The sequence below is a fragment of the Perognathus longimembris genome, chromosome 9 (assembly GCF_023159225.1).
Source record: "Perognathus longimembris pacificus isolate PPM17 chromosome 9, ASM2315922v1, whole genome shotgun sequence".
NCBI classification, from domain to species: Eukaryota; Metazoa; Chordata; class Mammalia; order Rodentia; family Heteromyidae; genus Perognathus; species Perognathus longimembris.
The window spans coordinates 4,980,162-5,001,067 of NC_063169.1; the positions used below are offsets into that span (position 1 = coordinate 4,980,162).

At 42.8% G+C, this 20,906-nt stretch overlaps 1 protein-coding gene across 2 annotated transcripts in view; it reads right to left on the minus strand.

The window, feature by feature from the left end:
• The window catches only part of Bckdhb (branched chain keto acid dehydrogenase E1 subunit beta), a 157,218-nt gene that overhangs the window by 130,829 nt on the left and 5,483 nt on the right, over nt 1-20,906 (minus strand). For both annotated transcript variants that reach the window (XM_048353645.1, XM_048353644.1), the window contains exons 2-3: nt 18,397-18,474; nt 16,914-16,982 (exon numbers count right to left, since the gene is read on the minus strand). In XM_048353645.1, coding sequence (XP_048209602.1) covers nt 16,914-16,982; nt 18,397-18,460 — 133 coding nt within the window. In that variant the 5' untranslated portion in view covers nt 18,461-18,474. The remainder of the gene's footprint in view (nt 1-16,913; nt 16,983-18,396; nt 18,475-20,906) is intronic.

Here is a 20,906-nt window from a genome sequence, read left to right on the forward strand (position 1 = left end):
TGTAGTTCAAGTGGTAGAGTGCTAGTCTTGAGTGAAAAAGGCAAAGGAAAGAACTCAGGCCCTGAGTTCAAGAGGCACACATACACACACACAAATTACTTGATATGATCTTTCACCCATTTGCACACTGTGTACTTGACTGTGTACAAGACAAATGTACACGAGATAAATGTTATAAACTATATAGATATAAATGAGACCCTTGCTGTCTGCAAACAGCTTACAATGTTCCAGGTTCATAAGTCACATGTAAATATAGTGAAACACTATTACAGGAGATGGGAAGAAGGTCTCAAGGTGATGACCGGATTGATCAAGGCTCACCTGATCTAGTATGGAGAGATTTTTTTTTTTAGAGTTTCAAGAAAGACAAGGCACTAAGGAATAGACTGAAGTCTGACAGGCCCAGGTAGAAGAGGGATCCAAAGTCACAGCGCAGGAATGAAAGCTCAAATTCAGAGCTGGGCATGAACCAGGAAGGCTGTAGAGACAGGGGAGTAGAAACAGAACTGGAGGTTTGCTGTAGGTGGTTTGCTATGTGGTCGCTTCCTAGTCCAGCTCTTGAAAGTTGGGGCTCTGGCAACAGATGAGGTTATTCTGATTAAAATACATTATGTGTGAAATCCCATGGAGAAACCCCTTGGCATAATTAATATACACTAAAAAACAAAACAGAGTCAAACAGGCTCTGTTGGGGAGCAAGGTACCAGCAGGAAATAGTAGGGTGAATGAGAGTATGGGCAGAATACTTTCTGTGCATGCAGGAAAATAAAACAATGAAATCACTTTAAGTGGAGGAAAATAGAGATATGAAAATGGAGAGAAGTGGTGATGTTGATGGGTACAATTTGTGCATGCATGGAAATGTCACAATGACATAACCAACAGATGCTAATATATTAGGCACTGCTGGCTCAAGCCGGTAATCCTAGCGACTCAAGAGACTGAGATCTGAGGATCTCAATTTGAAGCCATTCAGGGCAGGAAAGTCTGCAGGGCTCTTATCTCTAATTAACCAACAAAAAGCCAGAAGTAAAGCTATGGCTCAAGTGGTACAATACTAAGGGACAGCACGCAAGCCCTGAGATCAAGCCCCAGAAGTAACATACATACATAGATAGATAGATAGATAGATAGATAGATAGATAGATAGATAGATAGATAGACAGACAGACAGATGGATGGATGGATGTAAGAAAGAAAACAGTCCATTTGATCTTTGCGGGGAGGGCTGGGATGGGCTGAGGAGGGGCAGGCATGCTGCTCAGTGGTAGAGCACTTGCCTCCCAAGTACAAGGCTCTACCTTTGATTGCCAGCACCAAAAACAACTATTTTTTCAAGACAGCCTTAAGCCCTTAAGAGATTAAAGTTCAAATTTAGAGAGATACACATGGAAAACATAATTTCTCAAATAAATAGTGTACACTTAGCTAATGATGAATAAACAGATTCCAAAAAAAAAAAAAAAAGAATGAACACAAAGAGCTCTTCTGAATAAACTTATAACTACTTCATGGTGGTTGAATATAACCAGCACTGTCTTTCCATAAACTCAAGAGGCGTATTTTTATCATCCTTGTGATGGCAGCTGGAATTTAAGGGCGACCAGTCCACATTTTTCTTTTTAATCTTCCTCCATTTATATGGAAATGAGAATGTTTCCTAAAACATATCTGTACCCAGGATCTACGTCAACAGCAGAGCTCAGAGCACACAAATTCCCCTAGCTGATCCGACTGCAAGAGAAAACATTGAGCCAGCCTCCCCTCAAACAAGTGCGTCATCCACCAATAAGTTCCCATTAACCTGCCTAGCTTTATAAATAGCCTTCATCTCCCTATCCAAACAGGTTGGTACTCTTTTCTCAGAAGCGAAAGGAACATGACAAAGAAGTAGGGAAAATAAATGAGCTTTCTCCTTTGTAAACAGGAGAAGGTTGACAGTAATCCAATTGGGCATCCACACTGAAGAGCTATTAATACAATAGAACTTAAGACAATGAAGAATCAGAATTCCATGGAAAGCAAACAAGATCCTCAGATTGATCCTCAAACAGCTGTTTTAAAGGATCTGCCAGTCAGTCTCATAGCAACGGGGACTCACCTACAGGCAGAGCACACAAACAGCACAATGTAAATGTCCCCAAACCATTGATGTTTGCTCAAAACGAAAACCAATCAGATTTGAAAAAAACTAATTACATTATTCTCCTCGAAATCTGAAATGCTTTATAATTTTTATAACATCATCATTTCCTATGCTAGTTCCAGATATTTCTTCCTCTACAATCAATTAGAATCAACAGATCCTACACCTCACAGCAACAGAATTATTTGTATACAGCACTCTCTGGTACTCACTCCAATGTACAAACAAATACAGAACCAGAAAATGCACAGACAGAATTGATCACAAAGTAGAAAGTAGCTGGTAGAGACATTTCATCATGACAGTAATTCCATTAATGCATCTAACTACTAATATTCCACTGGGTAGAAACCTGACTGACTCATACTAATTTCAGGCAAAATACATGTGAGATCATGTGTGTACATAAGCACACATACATCCATCATCCAGCCAGTGCTTAACAATGTCATTCAAAACAGTGTTATGTAACACAGTGATATCTCGAACACTGGTTAAACAGATTTCAGCTCAACTAAATAGCTAGGACACAATCAAGAGCTAAGGATTATGTTATACAAAGAGTCCTGAGCTATGACAAAGTTGGTCTTGTATGCATACTTAGAAGAAGTCCCTTCCCCTCAGTCACAGCAACTTCAGAAACTTCCATGAGAAGGCAATCTCAATATGCAATCTACTTCCTACGTCAGCTAAATGAATCATCATCTTATTTGTACAAATCACTAACATCTGGCTTCGATTCTGCCATCATTCAACCAGTCTTGGTGTTTGGCACCATTGTGGGTATCATGGGAGCTAGGACAACAGATGATATGCCTAAGTTAAAACATGGTAGAAAATAAATATAATAAGCTATAGATGCAGCCCAACACAGAGCCCCATGAGGTTAGGGAGGGGCTCCCCTGAGGAGGAAAAGGCTATGAGGAAGACGCACACCGTCTGGGAACACGGGCGGCCAGTCAGGAAGCAGAGAGAGGACTTTCTGAGGGATAGGAACAGTGCAAGAAAGGCAGGAAGAATGGATGCCATGATGGGGACTGCGGGTGTGTGTACTCAAGGACGGGGGGCAAAGATGGAAGCTGCCAGTAAAATGTGAAAGCGGAACACTTTAAATTGAAAGCGAATTTAAAGCTTAGAAAACTGAAACGTGGGGCAGAATTTTTCAAGAAAGTATGGATTGTAGCTGTATTTGGGGAAAATGGATCTTCTAAAGATGCACGATACAGACTAGACAAGGAAAGCAGAGTGAAAATCAAGAGTCCTACAACTCATTCTACGGGCATTCAGACCAAAAAGTAATGGGAGTGGAGGGACAAAGGGTGACCAAATGCAGCAGGGGTGCTCACTGGGCACTGTTGAAAATGAACCAGACAACTTGTGGGTGGGGGTGGGAGGGGAAACTGGGAGAGCGAGGGAGGAAGTGACGCTGTCCAGAAAAAAAAATGTGCTCTTTACCAAACTTATGTAACTGTAACCCTCTGTACATCACCCTTACAATAACAATTTAAAAAAAAAAAATTGTAAGTAATGAGGGGCTAGGTCTGGTGGTACCTGCCTGTAATTCTAGCAATTGGGAGACTGGGGCAGGAGGATTTTAAGTTAAAGGGCAGCCTGAGCTACACAGCAAATTCAAGGCCAGCCTGAGCCACACTGTAAGACCCTAAAGAAGGGAGCGAGGGAGGGAGGGAGGGAGGGAGGGAGGGAGGGAGGGAGGGTATTTATTATTTTGTTGACCATAGGGAAAGGAATGAGAGAGACCCGCGAAACTTGCCATCAGTCGTGTTTTAAGTTAATGCACAAGCAAGCTTCAAGAGGCAAGCATAGCTTGAAAGCCACCATACAGAAGAAAATGAAAGTCGAAAGCATTCCACATCAACCTCAAGCTAATAAACATACGCAAGAGGATATGTTTCATCTGAAACAAAATACAGAGACACTTTTTTTAAGTGTCAGATCCATTTCTAAACAAAAGATCAGGGAAATTCCAGAAAGTATCATTGCGCATCTTATTTGGCCCAAATTAGATGGCTAGCTCAAATAAACTGGGTACCCAGCTTACCTCAGTGTTCCAAAATTAAAGGAATATATACTCATTCTATCTGCTATTACCCGCGGTAGTCATATCTCCTTGAGGTCTTCATCTTTTCATTTATTCCTGACCTCATGTTTCCATGCAAATTGCTCTTATTTAGGTCAGAAAGTAGCTATTTGCCTTCTAAAAACAAGTCAAGGACAATGATTCAGTCTTTCATTTCGTATTTTCACTCCTCACCATTTTCCTAGATCCTCTCTTCTCCACTTACTAATCCACAGCTCCAGCTCTGTTTCCCCTACCATGACAGCATTCAAAATACATGAGCCTCTTTTAAGCTGAAAAAATTAAAAGACCTCAAATGTTAAATGACATACATTCTAGTGCTTGAAATGGTACAAAAAATTGTAAAACAAGCCAGCACCTCTTCATATTTACTTATTGAGATATATATCACAGAAAACCACCCCTCATAATGAAGAGTATTACTGATCAGCTTCTTCTATCTAAAATACATTCACAGTGTCTTAACCTCTTGGTGCTCAGTTTCTATCGCTGGTAAACTGGGATAATGAGAGAATTAACTTCACAGAATTGTGAGGAGTTAGGTGAGTTACTGTAAGGTTTCTGTGTGTGTGCATGCGCACGTGCACACACAAGCACCAGTACTAGGGCTTGAACTCAGAGCCTAGGAACTGATCCTTAGAGTTTTCACTCATTGAACCACACCTCCACTTCCAGCTTTTGGTGGTTAATTGGAGATACAAATCTCATGGATTTTGCTACCTGGACTGGCTTCAAACCATGACACTCCGAGTAACTAGGATTACAAGCGAGAGTGACAAGTGCCAGATTTAGGTTTTAGAAGGAAGATCCCTGGCCACTTCAGTGGAGTTTGGAAATGGAGCAGAATGGATGCCTCCACTCAGTGGTGTCCTTTACCTGAGGTCTCGGTGCCTTTTTCAACTAAAAACACTGGGTGTACCATTTCAATTCACTCTCCACTCTTTAAATTCTGGCCTACATGGAAGCAACAAAGTTCCCTGGCATTTCTTACATCATTTTACATGGCTGTTTCCATCTTGCACTGTTTCACTCCTCAAGTAATTTTACTTTGGCCTATCCAGTATACCAGGACTTCCTTGAAGGCAGAAACAGTATCTTAAAATTTTTAGTATGAACTAGAACAGTACTTCTCAACCTTGGCTGCACATTTGAATCATCTTGGGATTTCTGAGACTCTAATACTATGGCACCACACACAATACCCGTAACCCAGAATCTCTAAGGTAAGCCTAAACATCAGTAATACTGCATAGGAGCCAGCCTAGGAGGCAGGGTGAAGAGCATGGTAGCTGTCTGGAGACTGATTCTGAATATCTGTCCCATATCTGTATTCACACAACGGTAAGGTATCTATATTCCAACAGTGGCATAACCAAAAACATAACCTGAGTAATCCGAGAACACAGTAAATAGACAAAGAATAGACAAAGTTCAATGGTGTTTCTTTCTACTCATGAGACAATTCTGCACTATCAACTACCTCCTTCCAATGCCCGCCTTTCAACTTGACAATGCGAAGTCGATGCCAGCCTTTGTCTGTTGAGTGGACTCAGTCCATCACTGCCTTCTGACTGGTTCACTGCTTAAATGCCCTCAGCAAAGCACCTGTAGCATATACTTGAAAGGAACTAGGGCTGCTTTGAGTAGATACCTACCAGTTCTGCAGAAGCTATAAAACTGACCAAGTAAACAAAACTCTGCCAGGCAGCAGAGCTCCAGAATATCCACACAGAAGGAGTTTAAAGAATCTCCTGGGGGGGGGGGAGGGAAAGGGGGGTAGGGAGGGGGGTATGAGGGACAAGGTAACAAACAGTACAAGAAATGTATCCAGGCTGGGGATATAGCCTAGTGGCAAGAGTGCCTGCCTCGGATACATGAGGCCCTAGGTTCGATTCCCCAGCACCACATATACAGAAAATGGCCAGAAGCGGCGCTGTGGCTCAAGTGGCAGAGTGCTAGCCTTGAGCGGGAAGAAGCCAGGGACAGTGCCCAGGCTCTGAGTCCAAGGCCCAGGACTGGCCAAAAAAAAAAAAAAGAAAAAAAAAAAAAGAAATGTATCCAATGCCTAACGTATGAAACTGTAACCTCTCTGTACATCAGTTTGATAATAAAAATTTGAAAAAAAAAAAAAAAAAGAATCTCCTCTGATGGGAATCTGCTGCTACAGCCCACTGACCATGCTCCCCTAGGGAGGCCCTCCCCAGCAATCTCCCCCTCAGGGAATCTTATCCAAATCCCTGTCCCCAAACTGCTCTCAGTAGAACCTCACCCCGGCCTGACCTACAGGTTCAGGGCCTTTTGCCACAACTATGAAGACATCACAAACCCAAAACAGGACCTTCTGCTACAACTACAATGACAGGACAGATCCAAAGCTGCCATACTCAACTATATTTAAAACCTAAAAACCCCCGGGCTCCTCACGCCTTGCGTCTTCCACTCTGTTTGATGCTACTTGTCCCCCCTTGATGATGCTTAATCCCTGATCTGACCTGCTGAGGCCTCTGTCTCTTCTTTCCTTTCCTCCACTTGATCTTTCCTAACAACCTCCAGTTGGAAAGAGAAGCCAGAGCAATGTTACTTCACATCTTCACTGTTGCCTTCGTTTAGGTCTGTTGTCTTTACTTAGACTTGAGGAAGACACAAGGTGGTTTGGGAGAGGTGATAGAGGTAAGAGTCTCCTCCAGCCTCCGTGAACTGCAATGTGAACGAAGGCGGAGACCTAGGTCCACATGTCACATGGCACCGAACCACCGACAGAAGTCTGTTCATTACTGCTATGATTCGGCCTGTTCATCAGAGGATGGACATCAAATTTTCCTTATGGCTGTGCAGAGAAGTGACCAGAGAGGATAAACATGGTAAGATACTGACCAACTGTTACACCCTCCAGAAGAGGAACTCAACGAGAGAGAGATTCCATGTGGTCTGAAAGGAAGCAAATAGGGTCCAGCACTAATTGCAGGAACTAATCCTTCCATGGCCCCACAGAAAGCAAAGGCGATCGAGCCTAGAGGGGTAAGGAAAGCCTGATGCAGTGGACAAAACTCCCATGAAGGCAGTGTGGATGACATACAACTTCTCAAAACCAATCCTCCCTGCTCTCTGAGCTTGTAGTTTCGTGGATCACGGGGACTGTTCTAGAGGGAGGTGGGAGAAGGATGTCAATGATGAGAACACAGCACTGTACTGCCACAGGGAAAACCTGGCAAAATAAATATTGGCCAGCCAACCAACAATCACTTAGGCGGAAGAACTGGGATGTCAAGCTGTTCTCTTTGCATAGCAAGAATTACTGAGAACAGAGCTCAAACAACGTTGGATATATAAGCACAGGATAATTAAAAGCTAAATGTCCCATGGGAAGAGAGGTTCCTTATTTAACAAAAGAAAAAGTGAACCTAATGTGGTGGGCCTATACTCCCAGAACTTAGGAGGCTGAGGCAGGAGGACCCAAGTGCAATCTATAGCTTTGGCTAAAGACTGAAACCCTACCCACTCAAAATAAATAAGCAAACAAACAAACAAATAAAAGAGGAAAGGAGGAGGGAAGAAAAGGAGGAAAGGAGGGGAAGAATGAAGGGAGGAGGAGAAGAGGGAAGGAGAGAGAGAGAAGGAAAAGAAGGGAGGAAAAGACAGAGAAGAGTGACTTTAGGCAAATCACTGAATTATGTAACTAGGACTTGGGATAGCTACAGAACTTTATGGAGGTTTTCTCTTTAATGGGTTTATTTCATTTCACAATCTTTATTTCTTCCTTTCATAAAAAATAATTGAGATGTTTGTATATAAAGCTTCCTTCCACTTTAAAAAAGAAATTTAAAAAAAAATTAAATGCTGCTAGGAGCCAGTGGCTCGTGCTTCTAATCCTAGCTACTCAGGAAGGTGAGATCTAAAGACAGCAGTTTGAAGCCAGCCCAGGCAGAAAAGTCTGGAAACTCTTGCCTCCAATAAACTACCCTAGAAAAGCCAGAAGTGGCGCTGTGGCTCAAGCAGTAGGGCAATAGTCTTGAGCAAAAAAAGCCCAGGGACAGTGTGCAGGCCCTGTTCAAGCCCCAGGACCACCACCAACAAAAAAAAATCAAAATGCTCCCGGGTTACTGGTGGCTCAAGCCTCTAATCCTAACTCTCAAAAGACTAAGATCTGGGGATCACAGCTCGAAACCTGCTCAGGCAGAGAAGTCCATGAAGCTCTTATCTCCAATTAACCAGAAAAAATCAGAAGTAGGGATGTGACTAGAGAGGTAGAGTATCAGCCTTGAGCAAAAAGCACCAAGCAAGAGTGCCAGCCCCAGTACCAGCACACATTCACACAGCCTTAAAGTTCGAGGTATGGAAGATCTGACTACTTAGGAATGTAAAAGACTAAGTTTTGAGTGTTGCCTTTTAGCTCTCTCAGAAACAAGTCTCTTTGTTTCTGCTTGCCTCTATTCTGGCAAAGACCAGAAAAGAGGACGAGATGGGTTAAGTGAACAGTCTGCCCAGAAATTGAAAAGAAATTCCTTATTACTAAAGACAGAGTTTCCAGGGGCCAGCAGTCACTACAGAACAAGAATTCTTTGGCTAATTTACTGCTGGCGAGATGCCACCACCCCTGGCGGGCAGCCAGAGGACCTGTGGGGGAAGATGGCAGGACGCCATGGAGAAGGTCACGCACTCCATCGCTAATGCTGCCTTTGGGTGTAGCCACTCACCAGGAAACTGAAAACTTTTGGTCCAACAAGTTTCCCGAGTGATTTCTTAGCACATAATATTTGCCAATCTTTACCTAACTGACCCATCATCAACTCTGCCAATCAAAGCAAATGAGACATCTACGTATACTCCATGGGAACAGAAAACAAAGCAGTAAGCTCCAGGCCTCCAGGACTGCTCCGCCGGCGTCCCTCCAGCAAGTATCTGGCAAGGACATGAGTGCTGTCCTTCACGCAGGGCTGTCCATACCAGCGGCTCCTACTCCCACCAGAGAATTCTTTTCCCTAACGAGTTTAATAAGTGTAATGGGTATGCGATTTTATAATTGTGTGAAAGGCATGGAACGGTGAGATTCCAACTTAGAATTAGAGGCATAGAGGATCTGGCCATCTAATAACCTGCCCATTGGAGATGAACTTCCTGAGAGTGTGAAGAGGTGACTTCATCAACTCAAGCAGTGACGAGATCAACTCAAAGACATGCTACGCTATGGCTTGCCACAGCCATTAAGTACGCAACATCCCAGGATGAGATTCAGCAGACCCAGCAATGTGCCTCAAGTTGAACAAAATATGGTGGGATGGTGAGAGAAGGCAGTCATAATATTTAGTGTGCACATGTGCAAAAGGAACCAAGTCACTTGAGGGGCTGAGTGGGGTTGGGAGAGATGAGGGAGAAGGAAGGAAGGGTGACATTGAGCAAGACGCATTGTACTCATACACTGACATGTTGGATTCAGCCTCCTCTGTGCAATTACTTAATGATAACAAAAATTATGTAAATTAAAATGTTTAATAAAAATAGTAGCAATAAAAACTTACTTAAAATGAGAAAAAGTTTAAAAACAGGATGGAAGATCCAGACATTACAGACCTATCTCAACTGTTCTACAAAAATCATTGTACTGGGCTGGGGATATGGCCTAGTGGCAAGAGTGCTTGCCTTGTATACACGAGGCCCTGGGTTCGATTCCCCAGCACCACATATACAGAAAATGGCCAGAAGTGGCGCTGTGGCTCAAGTGGCAGAGTGCTAGCCTTGAGCAAGAAGAAGCCAGGGACAGTGCTCAGGCCCTGAGTCCAAGCCCCAGGACTGGCAAAAAACAAAACAAAACAAAAAAAAATCATTGTACTGATCACCTGCTAGCCCTAATGCCTTAGGAAATCTAAAACTGCTATAATTAATGGTAGTCTTTACTAGCTTTTTTTTTTTTCAGGAATTGTTTAAATGGATAAATCATCCAGGAGTGCTGATTTAAGGAACACATAATGCTATTACAAGAACAGTTTGCAACTACCCTACTCGAAACCACTCTTTGACTCTCCAAAATAGTATGATAGTGAGTCACTTTGAATTTTACTACCTATGACTTTTCTTTTAAACAAAAAAAAAAGAAAGAAAGAAAGAAAGAAAAGAAAAAGGAAAAGAAGGAGCCAGTGCCAATGGCTCTCAAGAGGTTGACATCTGATGGTCAATTTGAAGCCTAGGAAAAGTCGCTGAGACCCTTATCCCAAATAATCTACCCCAAAAAAGCTGGTACTAGCCTTGAGCAAAAGCAGCTCAGGGACAACACCTAGGCCCGACACCAAGCCCCAGAACCAGCACAATAAAAAATAAATTTTTTTAAAAAAGGAAAACAACTGTGACAAAAAGCAATTGTAAATTACTAAGAAGCACAAAAGCAACTATTTTTGATACTTCCACCACACCAGAAACAGTATCAGAACATGAAAATCAACAGGGTAAAGAATAGGCCGGGTAGCAAGGCGCCAGTGGCTCACACCTGTAATGCTAACTCCTCAGGAGGATGAGCTCTGAGGATCACCGCGTAAAGCCAGGCCAGGCCAAAAAGTGCACGAGACTCTTATCTCCAATTACCCACCAGAAAACCAGAAGCGGCCCTGTGGCTCAATTGGGAGAGTGCTAGCTAGCCTTGGGCTGAAGAGCTCAGGGACAGTGCCTAGGCCCAGAGTTCAAACCCCACAAAGGACAAAAAAAAAAAAAAAATAGGCCAGACACTTGTCGTTCATACAGCAAATCCTAGCTATTTGGAAGGCAGATATGGAGGATCAGAGTTAGGAGGACAAAATTGTGAGGCCCTATCGCAACAGAATTTTGGGAGTCAGCCCACCTGTGTGACACCTGACATTCAATCTGAGTATTTATGAACTATTCTCAGTGCTACTCTCTCATTTATCCTTTTAGTGAATGTCACTTGATGGGGGATTTTAATAGACCTTTGTTTTTTATCTGCGTATGATTGCCTCTGGTTGGATGTTTGGAAGGCCAGAGCAATGACATCCCACTCCTTAATTTTAAGACTCATATCAATTATTGACCAATAGAAATTTAAGTTTCACGCACCCGTTCTCTCACAGTTTACGGCTGCAATGATTAAAGAAAGAAAAAAATAGCCTTAATTTGAATCAAATAAGTAGCAATTCTCAATACATAAAAGGAAAAGGAATCATTAGCCTCAGTGAGCAAAAAAAGACAACTGTAACAAATAAAATAATTAGAAATGATCAGGTACGAGTTGCTCACACCTGCAATAAATTCTAACTATTTAGGAGGTTGAGAGGTTGATAGTTAAAGATCATGGTTCAAAGCCAACCTGGGCAAGAAAAAAATATCTGTTAGATTCTCATCTCCAATTAGCCACCAAAAAGGCAGAAGTAGAGCTGTGGTTCAAGTGGTAGAGTGCCAGCCTTGAAAGAAAGAAAAACCCAGGGATAGCACTCAGGCTCAGAGTTCAAACAAATAATAACTCCACTGCACACTAACTGAAGAAACAGTAAAAATTAAAGAAAAATATATTATTATTAAAGCTATCTTCTATTAAAGCTTATTGGAATGTAAAAGGCCTTCAGAAGACTCACCCCCAGATGTGGGGAGCTGATTCAACAGCACCCCTCTATGTGGACATGTGAGATAGGACATATTTTACTCCCTTACTCTTTTTATTTTACTTTTTTACTCCCTTTACTCACCTTTACTCCTTTTATCTTTGTTCTCTCCACGTTATTGTTTGGCAGAAATGGGGCTAGTACTCAGGGCCTCAAATCTGCTAAGCTAGAACCACACCACTTGACACACACTGACACACACACACACACACACACACACACACACACACTCTTTGTTGCTTTACTTATTCCGAGGACCCTCATCAGACTAAGAATTTCTTACCTATGCCTCCTTGGGAGCTGGGACCACAGGTAAGCACCGCCATGGCAAGCTTGTTTGTTGAAATGGGAGTCTTTTTTTCCCCTCCTGCATATTTAGGATTACAGACATATGCCACCACACCCAAATGATCTTCCATTCTTTTAATATGCATTGCTATTAACAAAAGTACAAGTAATCTTATTTTTCTAAGTCTTAATTGTGAAGTTGAAAGAGATTTATGAATTTGTTTTGTGCCATCTGAAAATAATGACCAAGAATCTAATTTTTGTTCTCATCAATTCAGATCTAAGTCCAACTCTCAAATGTTGGTGCTCATGCCAAGGCCAAAAACAGTGAGAAAATACTGACTTAAAAGGCTTCATGGTCCAAGCAATGCTTAAAATGTCCAAGAACACCTGTTGACAGCTCTAACACTTACTGGTTATCAATTAAAGGAGAAATATAAACGTTAAAGCAAGCTAGGTGCCAGTGCTTTCTGCCTGTAAGCTGCTCCAGAGGCTGAGATCGGAAGATTGTAGTTCAAAACCAGACCAAGCAGAAAAGTCCTTAGGACTCTTATCTCTAATTAATCAGCATAAGGCTAGCAGTGGAGCTGTGGCTCAAGCGGTAGAGCTCTAGCCTGGAGCAAAAAACCTAAGGGGCAGAATCCAGACCTGATTTCAAACTCCAGGAGACAGACAGACAGACAGACAGACACAGACACACAGACACACACACACACACACACACACACACACACACACACACACACACACGGATAAAGAGACTCATCAAGTTTTACTTAAAACCCTCAAATTTAAGGGCTGGGGATATGGCCTAGAGGCAAGAGTGCTTGCCTCGTATACATGAGGCCCTGGGTTCGATTCCCCAGCACCACATATACAGAAAATGGCCAGACGTGGCGCTGTGGCTCAAGTGGCAGAGTGCTAGCCTTGAGCAAAACAAGCCAGGGTCAGTGCTCAGGCCCTGAGTTCAAGGCCCAGGACTGGCAAAAAAATAAATAAAAATAACAAAAAAAAAACCCTCAAATTTAAAACTTACTATACTGAACATAGAGCTGCAGAACTGTTCTTTCATTGTTTTCTTTTCTTTTTGGTAGTACTGGGGATTTGAACTCAGAGCCTTACACTTGCTAGGCAGGCACTCTACCACATAAGCTATACCTCCAGCCCAAAGCTTCTTAAGAGAAAAATGAAACACCTAAAGTAGACAGGCCATGGTTCCCAAATGGTATAACAAATGTTATCTTCATAAACCTGTAAAGTCAAAGGGAATGGATGCAGGAGGAAATTGTGCTCCTTTTCATGAGAAAATAAAAAGCACAAAGACGACATCCATGTGCTGCTCCTCTCCCTTCATCCCACTGATGAGGCCAGGAAACCCCCAAATACTGTCACATCACAGAAGTCTCCTTCTCCTAGTTTTCTCCTGTCCTAGTTTTCCTTCCTGACCTCAGCATGCTAAAGTCTCTGGTTTACACAATTTCTGTGAGGTTTACATAAGAAAATGAGTGGTTATATTCATTTCCCAGGCTGCTATGAGAGCCAGCCTGTGGTATACGGGAATGGATGTAGTAATGGAGAAATCTCAGTTCAAGCCTGCGGAAAGGCAGATGTTCCAGCCCCAGATGTGGTCAGCAAGCTCCCTCCTGCTTCTTCCTCACCTACACTTCCTGCGATTAGTCAGGAACATAGAGAGTGTAAGAATCACAGATTCGCAATGCTTTTACTAGTACAGTGTTGAATGAAAATGCACCTTGACCCTAACACACACACACACACACACACACACACACACACACACACACACACACACAGGCCTATATTGAAAATGACATTAATGAGGACAGATTTTGTATATCCAAAACACATGCAGCACTCACCATAAATCCACACATTCCCTGCAAATCAAATAACTGGAAGAGCCTCCCCCCGGCACCTCGGCCTCTCTGCAGGTCCCCCACCCCCAGCTACTGCTCCTGACCCACAGAGCTCAATACCTAGACAGCTCGCAGCTAGCTGCCTTTGGTATTGTCAGCTGTTCCTTTCCATTCTCAAGCACTCATGCTATTTTCTTCCCTCAAAGGACAGGGAAAGGCAGAGCTGGGGCTCACTGCTCCTGGTCAGCCCTGTCCCCCCTCCTTCTGCTGTAGCACAGCCTCTAATGGAGCTACGTCTTCTTTTTTAAATTAAGTGGTATTCAGCTTTCCAATAGTAAGCCTGCAACTCCTCCCATCCACTCTGCCTGCTGATGGGATAGGAAACGCGCCGCAATTCCAACGTTCGGGTCTAATGCCAGCAGCAGGGCTCACTGCAAAGGACGTGCTGCCACCTACTGACGGTGCGGGCTCCCAGGCCGCCTCCTCTCCCCCACTACCGAAGGCAACCATTCAGCTATGTCATTAGGATTTTTTTCTATGTTTTCATGTATGCAGACATGTGCAAGTATGGCCCAGAAGTGTGTGTATGTGTGTGTGTGTGTGTATGTGTGTATAAATGTATAAACTTCTCCAGACAGAGAAAACTAAAAATCTACTACTAGGGCAGTAAGAATGGGAAAGAAGAAATGATAGGACTAACCACATTTGATGTATACATGGCCAATTTTTATATTTCCCTTTCAACCTTCCCAAATTTTCTATAATATATATGTATTACTTTTTCAATCAAAAGTATGTGTTTTCTAATTTTTTAAAGTTCTCAAGGAGTCTGAAGATAGTTGTGCTGGGAATGTGGCTTAGTGGTAGGGTGCTTGCCTCACATGCATGAAGCCCTGGGTTCAATTCCTCAGCATGACAAAAACAGGGGGGCAAAAAAGCCGGGAGTGGTGCTGTGGCTTAAGTGGTAGAGGGTTAGCCTTGAGCAAAAAGAAGCCAGGGACAGTGCTCAAGCCCTGAGTTCAAGCCCCAGGACTGGCAAAAAATAGGAAGATAATTGTTCAACTATCTCAACTCAGAACTGTTCAAACAATGACAGCCAGGAGAAAAGAAGAGGACTGGAACCAGAAACTCAACATGCTATGACTAGAAAAGAATGAGCTAAAAGTTTTCATAGGGATATGGAACATGACCCAGCCTCTTAGATTTAAGAACAAAATAACCCCAGAGACAGAGCACAAGGAAAGGAACAACCATTTCATAAAACAACTCCTCAAGGCTTTGTTCCTCATCCTGGGCACACCTGCACGCGATAGGCAGGGGTGGAGGTTAGAAGTTGGGAAGATGTCACCTCCTCTTAGCCATAAGCACAAATACTGTGCTTCTTATAAGACTGAGAGAAGACGGCTGGGAAAGTGGCTTAATGGTAAAGGGCTTGCCTAGCATGCATGAAGCCCTGGGTTCGATTCCTCAATACCACATAAACAGGAAAAGCCAGAAGAGTTGCTGTGGCTCAAGTGGTAGAATGCTAGCTAGCCTTGAGCAAAAGAAGCTCGGGGACAGTACCCAGGCCCTGAATTCAAGCTGGGGGGGGGGGGTGCGAGGGGGTGCAGGAGTAAGAGGAGGAAGAAGACTATAACAATGGACTACAACTAAGAGGAGAATAAAATGGCAAAGAATAGAAACATATTCCTTCGTAGGCCAAAGGGGTGGAATGGGCCAAAATGCCTGCTGAGGGTGCTAAGCCTAAGAAATGAGTAAATGCAACAGGTAAATCAATCACACAAGGAAAAGTCGCAAAGCAGGCAGGATGAAAGCTGCAGATCTTTCCCTTCCTCCCCAACAAAAAATACTGTCTGCTAGCAGAAACCAAAGAGGTAACCGGATGGAGATGGCCTAAGACAGGCAGCAGTAAGACACCAAAAGTTCTTGGTGGGGGCTGGGAATATGACCTAGTGGTAAAGTGCTCGCCTCATATATATGAAGCCCTGGGTTCGATTCCTCAGCACCACATATATAGAAAAGGCCAGAAGGGGCGCTGTGGCTCAAGTGGTAGAGTGCTAGCCTTGAGCAAGAAGAGGCCAGAGACAGTGCACAGGCCCTGAGATCAAGCCCCAGGACTGGCAAAAAAAAAAAAAAAAAATTCTTGGTGGTTAACTTGAAGTCAACCTGGCTAGGGCATAAGGACCAGTTATTTGGCCAAATAGAAGACTAAATTTTGCAGTGAAGGTATTTTTTTTAGATATGAATGAGTTTAAATTCAGTTGCTTTGAGTAAAGCAAATTTACACATTAGAATGTGAGTGCACTTCATTCAACCCATTCAAGGCTTTAAGAGAAGAGTCTGACATCACACAGAGACAGACAGACAGACAGAGAGAGAGACAGAGAGAGAGAGAGAGAACTATCTTGTCCTCAAGTCTGAAACATAAAAACCCTACTTGAGCTTCCAACCTGCCAGCTCTCTTCATGGGCTTACCAGCTTCTACAATCACAGGAAGCAATTCTTTACAAAGCAGATCTCTCCCTCTCTCCCCCAGCAAAAATTCCTCACTGCTAACAGAAATCAAAAGGCACAATCTTGAGCTGGAAAAGTAAACCAGTAGAGAATGGCTAAGGCAGGCAACAGTAAGACACCAAATGTTCTTGGAGGAGTGGTATGATAGTATATGTAGCAACACTTATTTTGGAATCTATGATGTGTATAATACTGACTCCATCAGAGAATACTAGAGTCAGAACACACTGAGAAATCTCAACCAAAAGAATTCGGCAGGCAGTTGCAGGCGGGGAAAACAAGAGTCTAGCCACACACAAATAAGACAGCCGTTGAAAAGGCTTATTTTAAAATTTTAAGATCTTTAAGTAAAAGTTCTACAGGGATACTGTTCAGTTGATATAACTTACCATATTTGTCTCGCAAGCCAACAGTACATCGAAAGACTCCACCGAAGGCAACATCTTCACCAAATATTACTGAAAAACAATGTTTCAAGAGTATACTTCATTTAGTACTCTCTAAATAATACTAACAAGATGAAAAAGGTAATTTAGTATTTATACTTTAAATCACAAAACAGAAATAGAGGCTAGGCACTAGTGACTTAGGCCTATAATCCTAGCCACGCAGGAGGATGAGTATCTAAGTATCATTGTTCAAAGTCAACCTGGGCAGACTTATCTCCAGTTAACCAAAAAGCCAGAAGTGGAGATGTGGCTCAAGCGGTAGAGCACCAGCCTTAACTGAAAAAACTAAAGGACAGTGCCCAGGCCCTGAGTTCAAACCCCAGTACCAGCACAAAAAGAAGCAAGTGAGGAGAGCTTAGACTGTTGAAACAAAAGTATGTCAGGCATAGTAGAAAAGAAGGAGGGAACAGAAATTAAGAGGAATTGAATGAAAAGGCCAAACAAGAGTGAGAGGCCTGGAGCTCAAATTCCAGTACAGGTGCCAGAAGAAATATAATATGACATGTTTTTCTGGGTTTTTTTGTTGTTATTGGTGGTGATGGTGGTGGTGGTGTTATTTGCTTTGTTTTGGTTTTTTTCTTTCTTCTTCTTCTTCTGGAGAGAGTAAGGGAAGAACACAGAAAGGAGGAAAGAATAGTGAACAATGCAATCATGCTATTACAGTATAAAAGGATGTAACTTGTAAGCAGGGATGGGAGGGAGAAACTGAGGTAAAGTAAAAGAGGAAACAGTGTCCAGAAAAAAAAAGAAAAGAAACATACAATCTGATGTTGGTGGCTCACACCTGTAATCCTAGCTACTCAGGAGGCTCAGATCTAAGGACCATGGTTCAACAGTTCAAAGCCAACCTACACAGAAAAGTCCATGAGACTCGTATCTCCAATAAACTACTCAGAAAAAGCCAGAAGTGGAGCTGTGGCTCAAGTGGTAGAAGGCTAGCCTTGAGCACAGAGAGGCTCAGGGACAGTGCTAGCAGCAGTAAAATAATCTTTAAAAAGATAATGTAGATATATGCATGCGAACTAATCATGGGTAGATTAAAAATGTGTTAATAGTATAATTTACCATTTAATCTTACTCATTCAGGGAAGTCTTTTTAAAAATGAAACAGATATAAAGTTAACTACTGAACTCGGGAAAATGTCACAACCCCATCTTCTGGAATGAACACAGCAACAACAATCCATCACAAATGGAGTTTACCGGGCTGGGGATATAGCCTAGTGGCAAGAGTGCCTGCCTCGGATACACGAGGCCCTAGGTTCAATTCCCCAGCACCACATATACAGAAAACGGCCAGAAGCGGCGCTGTGGCTCAAGTGGCAGAGTGCTAGCCTTGAGCGGGAAGAAGCCAGGGACAGTGCTCAGGCCCTGAGTCCAAGGCCCAGGACTGGCCAAAAAAAAAAAAACAAATGGAGTTTACCTGCAGTCGGATCCGTGGCCAGTGAGTTATCCAAGGCACTCGTAACTGCCTGAAAAAGGTTCATTTTCTGAGTTTGCCCTGTGGAACGCAAAAAGAAACAGCAAGATGTACAGTTTTATACATGGTAGAAAATGTAAAAAAAAAAATCACTTTCTCAACAGCTTTACTAAAATCAAAGTACGAAGAAATACAGCTCAGTGGTATAGCTTGGTGACAGAGGACTTGCCCAGCGCGCATACAGCCCATCGCAGAGGGGGGAGGGAGGGAGCACAGCACCGGAATGCACTGACGCGTCCCCCTGATGCTGGCTCTCTGGAGGATTTACACGCACCCCTCTTCTCCAGAAGCTTGCTTATAAAGCAAAACACTCATTTTGTTTTTTTTAGCTGGTACTGGAATTTGAACACCAGATGGACCTTGCTGCACTTGCTCACTTTGCTTGATCAGCTGGCACTCTACCACTTGAGCCATGCCTCCAGCCCAGTTTTGTACTGTATAACTTAGAAATGGAGTTGCGTGGACTTCTCTGCACTGGCTGGCCTTGACCTATGACGCTTCAGATCTCAGCCTCCTGAGCAGCTAAGGAAGCAATAGCAGGACACACACATGAGCCACTTGTGCCCAGATAAAACACACACAACTTAAGAAGGTTACAGATAACTTGGTTTTTAGAATAACTGAAGGTATACAGACAATAAAAACTATCCCAAAGTGGCATTGTGGCTCAAATGGTAGAGCACTAGCCTTGAGCTGAAGAGCTCAGGGACAGCACCCAGGCCTGGAGTTCAAGCCCCACAACTGGGGGCAGGGGGGGGGGACTATGAGTAAAAAGGTATATGAGTAAGAGCCACAGTGACAGGGGTCTGGGAGAACATTCTAGACCAGTGTGTCATTCACCAAAAGTGATTGTGGCACACAAAACAGTGAGGATAAACAAAAAGATGAAGTTAGTGCTCAGAAATGCTAATGTTTGGACACCCAAACATAATCCCATGCTTAAGCATGTCAGCCTCAGTTCTTCCTGATGTCTTCCTGGTTAAGCAGAATCTCTGGAACCCAATGCCTGTCTCCAAAAGTGATGTTTAGGGGCTGGGAATATGGCCTAGTGGCAGAGTGCTAGCCTTGAGCAAAAACGAAGCCAGGGACAGTGCTCAGGCCCTGAGTTCACGGCCTAGGACTGGCCAAAAAAAAAAAAAAAAAAGTGATGTTTAGATGGGAGAAATTATAATAGAAATTGTTATATATAACCATTAATTGTTATATTGTTACAATATAATTGTTCTATATAAATTCAATTTAAATTATAATAAGTTATAATTATACATATTATACATGACGTACCTTCATCAGTACCTGACACAGTGAGAATAATCTATGTTACATTCTGGGTCTTGCCCATGTCCTTCCTCTTTTTTTTTTTAAATTTAATTTATTTATTAATTGAACACAAATTTTTTGACAAGGTGTTGTGCAAAAAGGGTACAGTTACATAGTAGGGCAGTGTGTACATTTCTTGTGATATCTTACGCCCTGTTTTTCTATTCCTTCTCTAGGTCAGGTAGACATATATACAATATACAATGTATCAAGAACATAGACAGTAGCCACGTGGCCACGCCCAAGAAAGTTTGCCTAGGGCTTTAAATGTAATGTCAATATTAGACCATATGTCAACAGTAGTCTTTTTTTTTTTTTTTGGCCAGTCCTGGGCCTTGGACTCAGGGCCTGAGCACTGTCCCTGGCTTCTTCCCGCTCAAGGCTAGCACTCTGCCACTTGAGCCACAGCACCGCTTCTGACCATTTTCTGTATATGTGGTGCTGGGGAATCGAACCTAGGGCCTCGTGTATCCGAGGCAGGCACTCTTGCCACTAGGCTATATCCCCAGCCCCAACAGTAGTCTTATATGAACGTGCAAACATAGCTTTTGAGCTATTGTATTCCCCTGAGAGGTCAATTTTTGACCTTTATATGTTGAGTAATTGTTTGGTTTTAGTTAGATACTGTTGGGTCGCTGCCCCAATCCTGTGGAGAATACTATTTGACAAGCAGTTTTTGGTTTCACAGACTTGGTCTCTACTGTCTCTCCATCTCCCTTTGTTAACAGTCATATATCAGGGAGATCATGCCCCTTTGTTTTCTGTGTTCTAGGCTTGTCTTGCTCAACATTATTTGTTCGAGTTCTGACCATTTCCCTGCGAATAACAATATTTCACCATTCCTAATCGCTATGTAGTATTCCATTGTGTATAAGTACCATATTTTTTGGATCCATTCGTCTGTGGAGGGGCATCTGGGTTGTTTCCATATTTTGGCTATTGTGAATTGTGCCGTGATAAACATGGAAGTACAAATGTCTTTTTGATATCTTGGGGTTTGCTGTTTAGGATAGATGCCTAGGAGTGGTATGGCTGGGTCATAGGGTAGGTCTATATTGAGCTTTTTGAGATGTGTCCTTCCTCTTAACATTAGCATTACTTACAGTATGTGGCACAGCAAGGCCTAAAAGAGT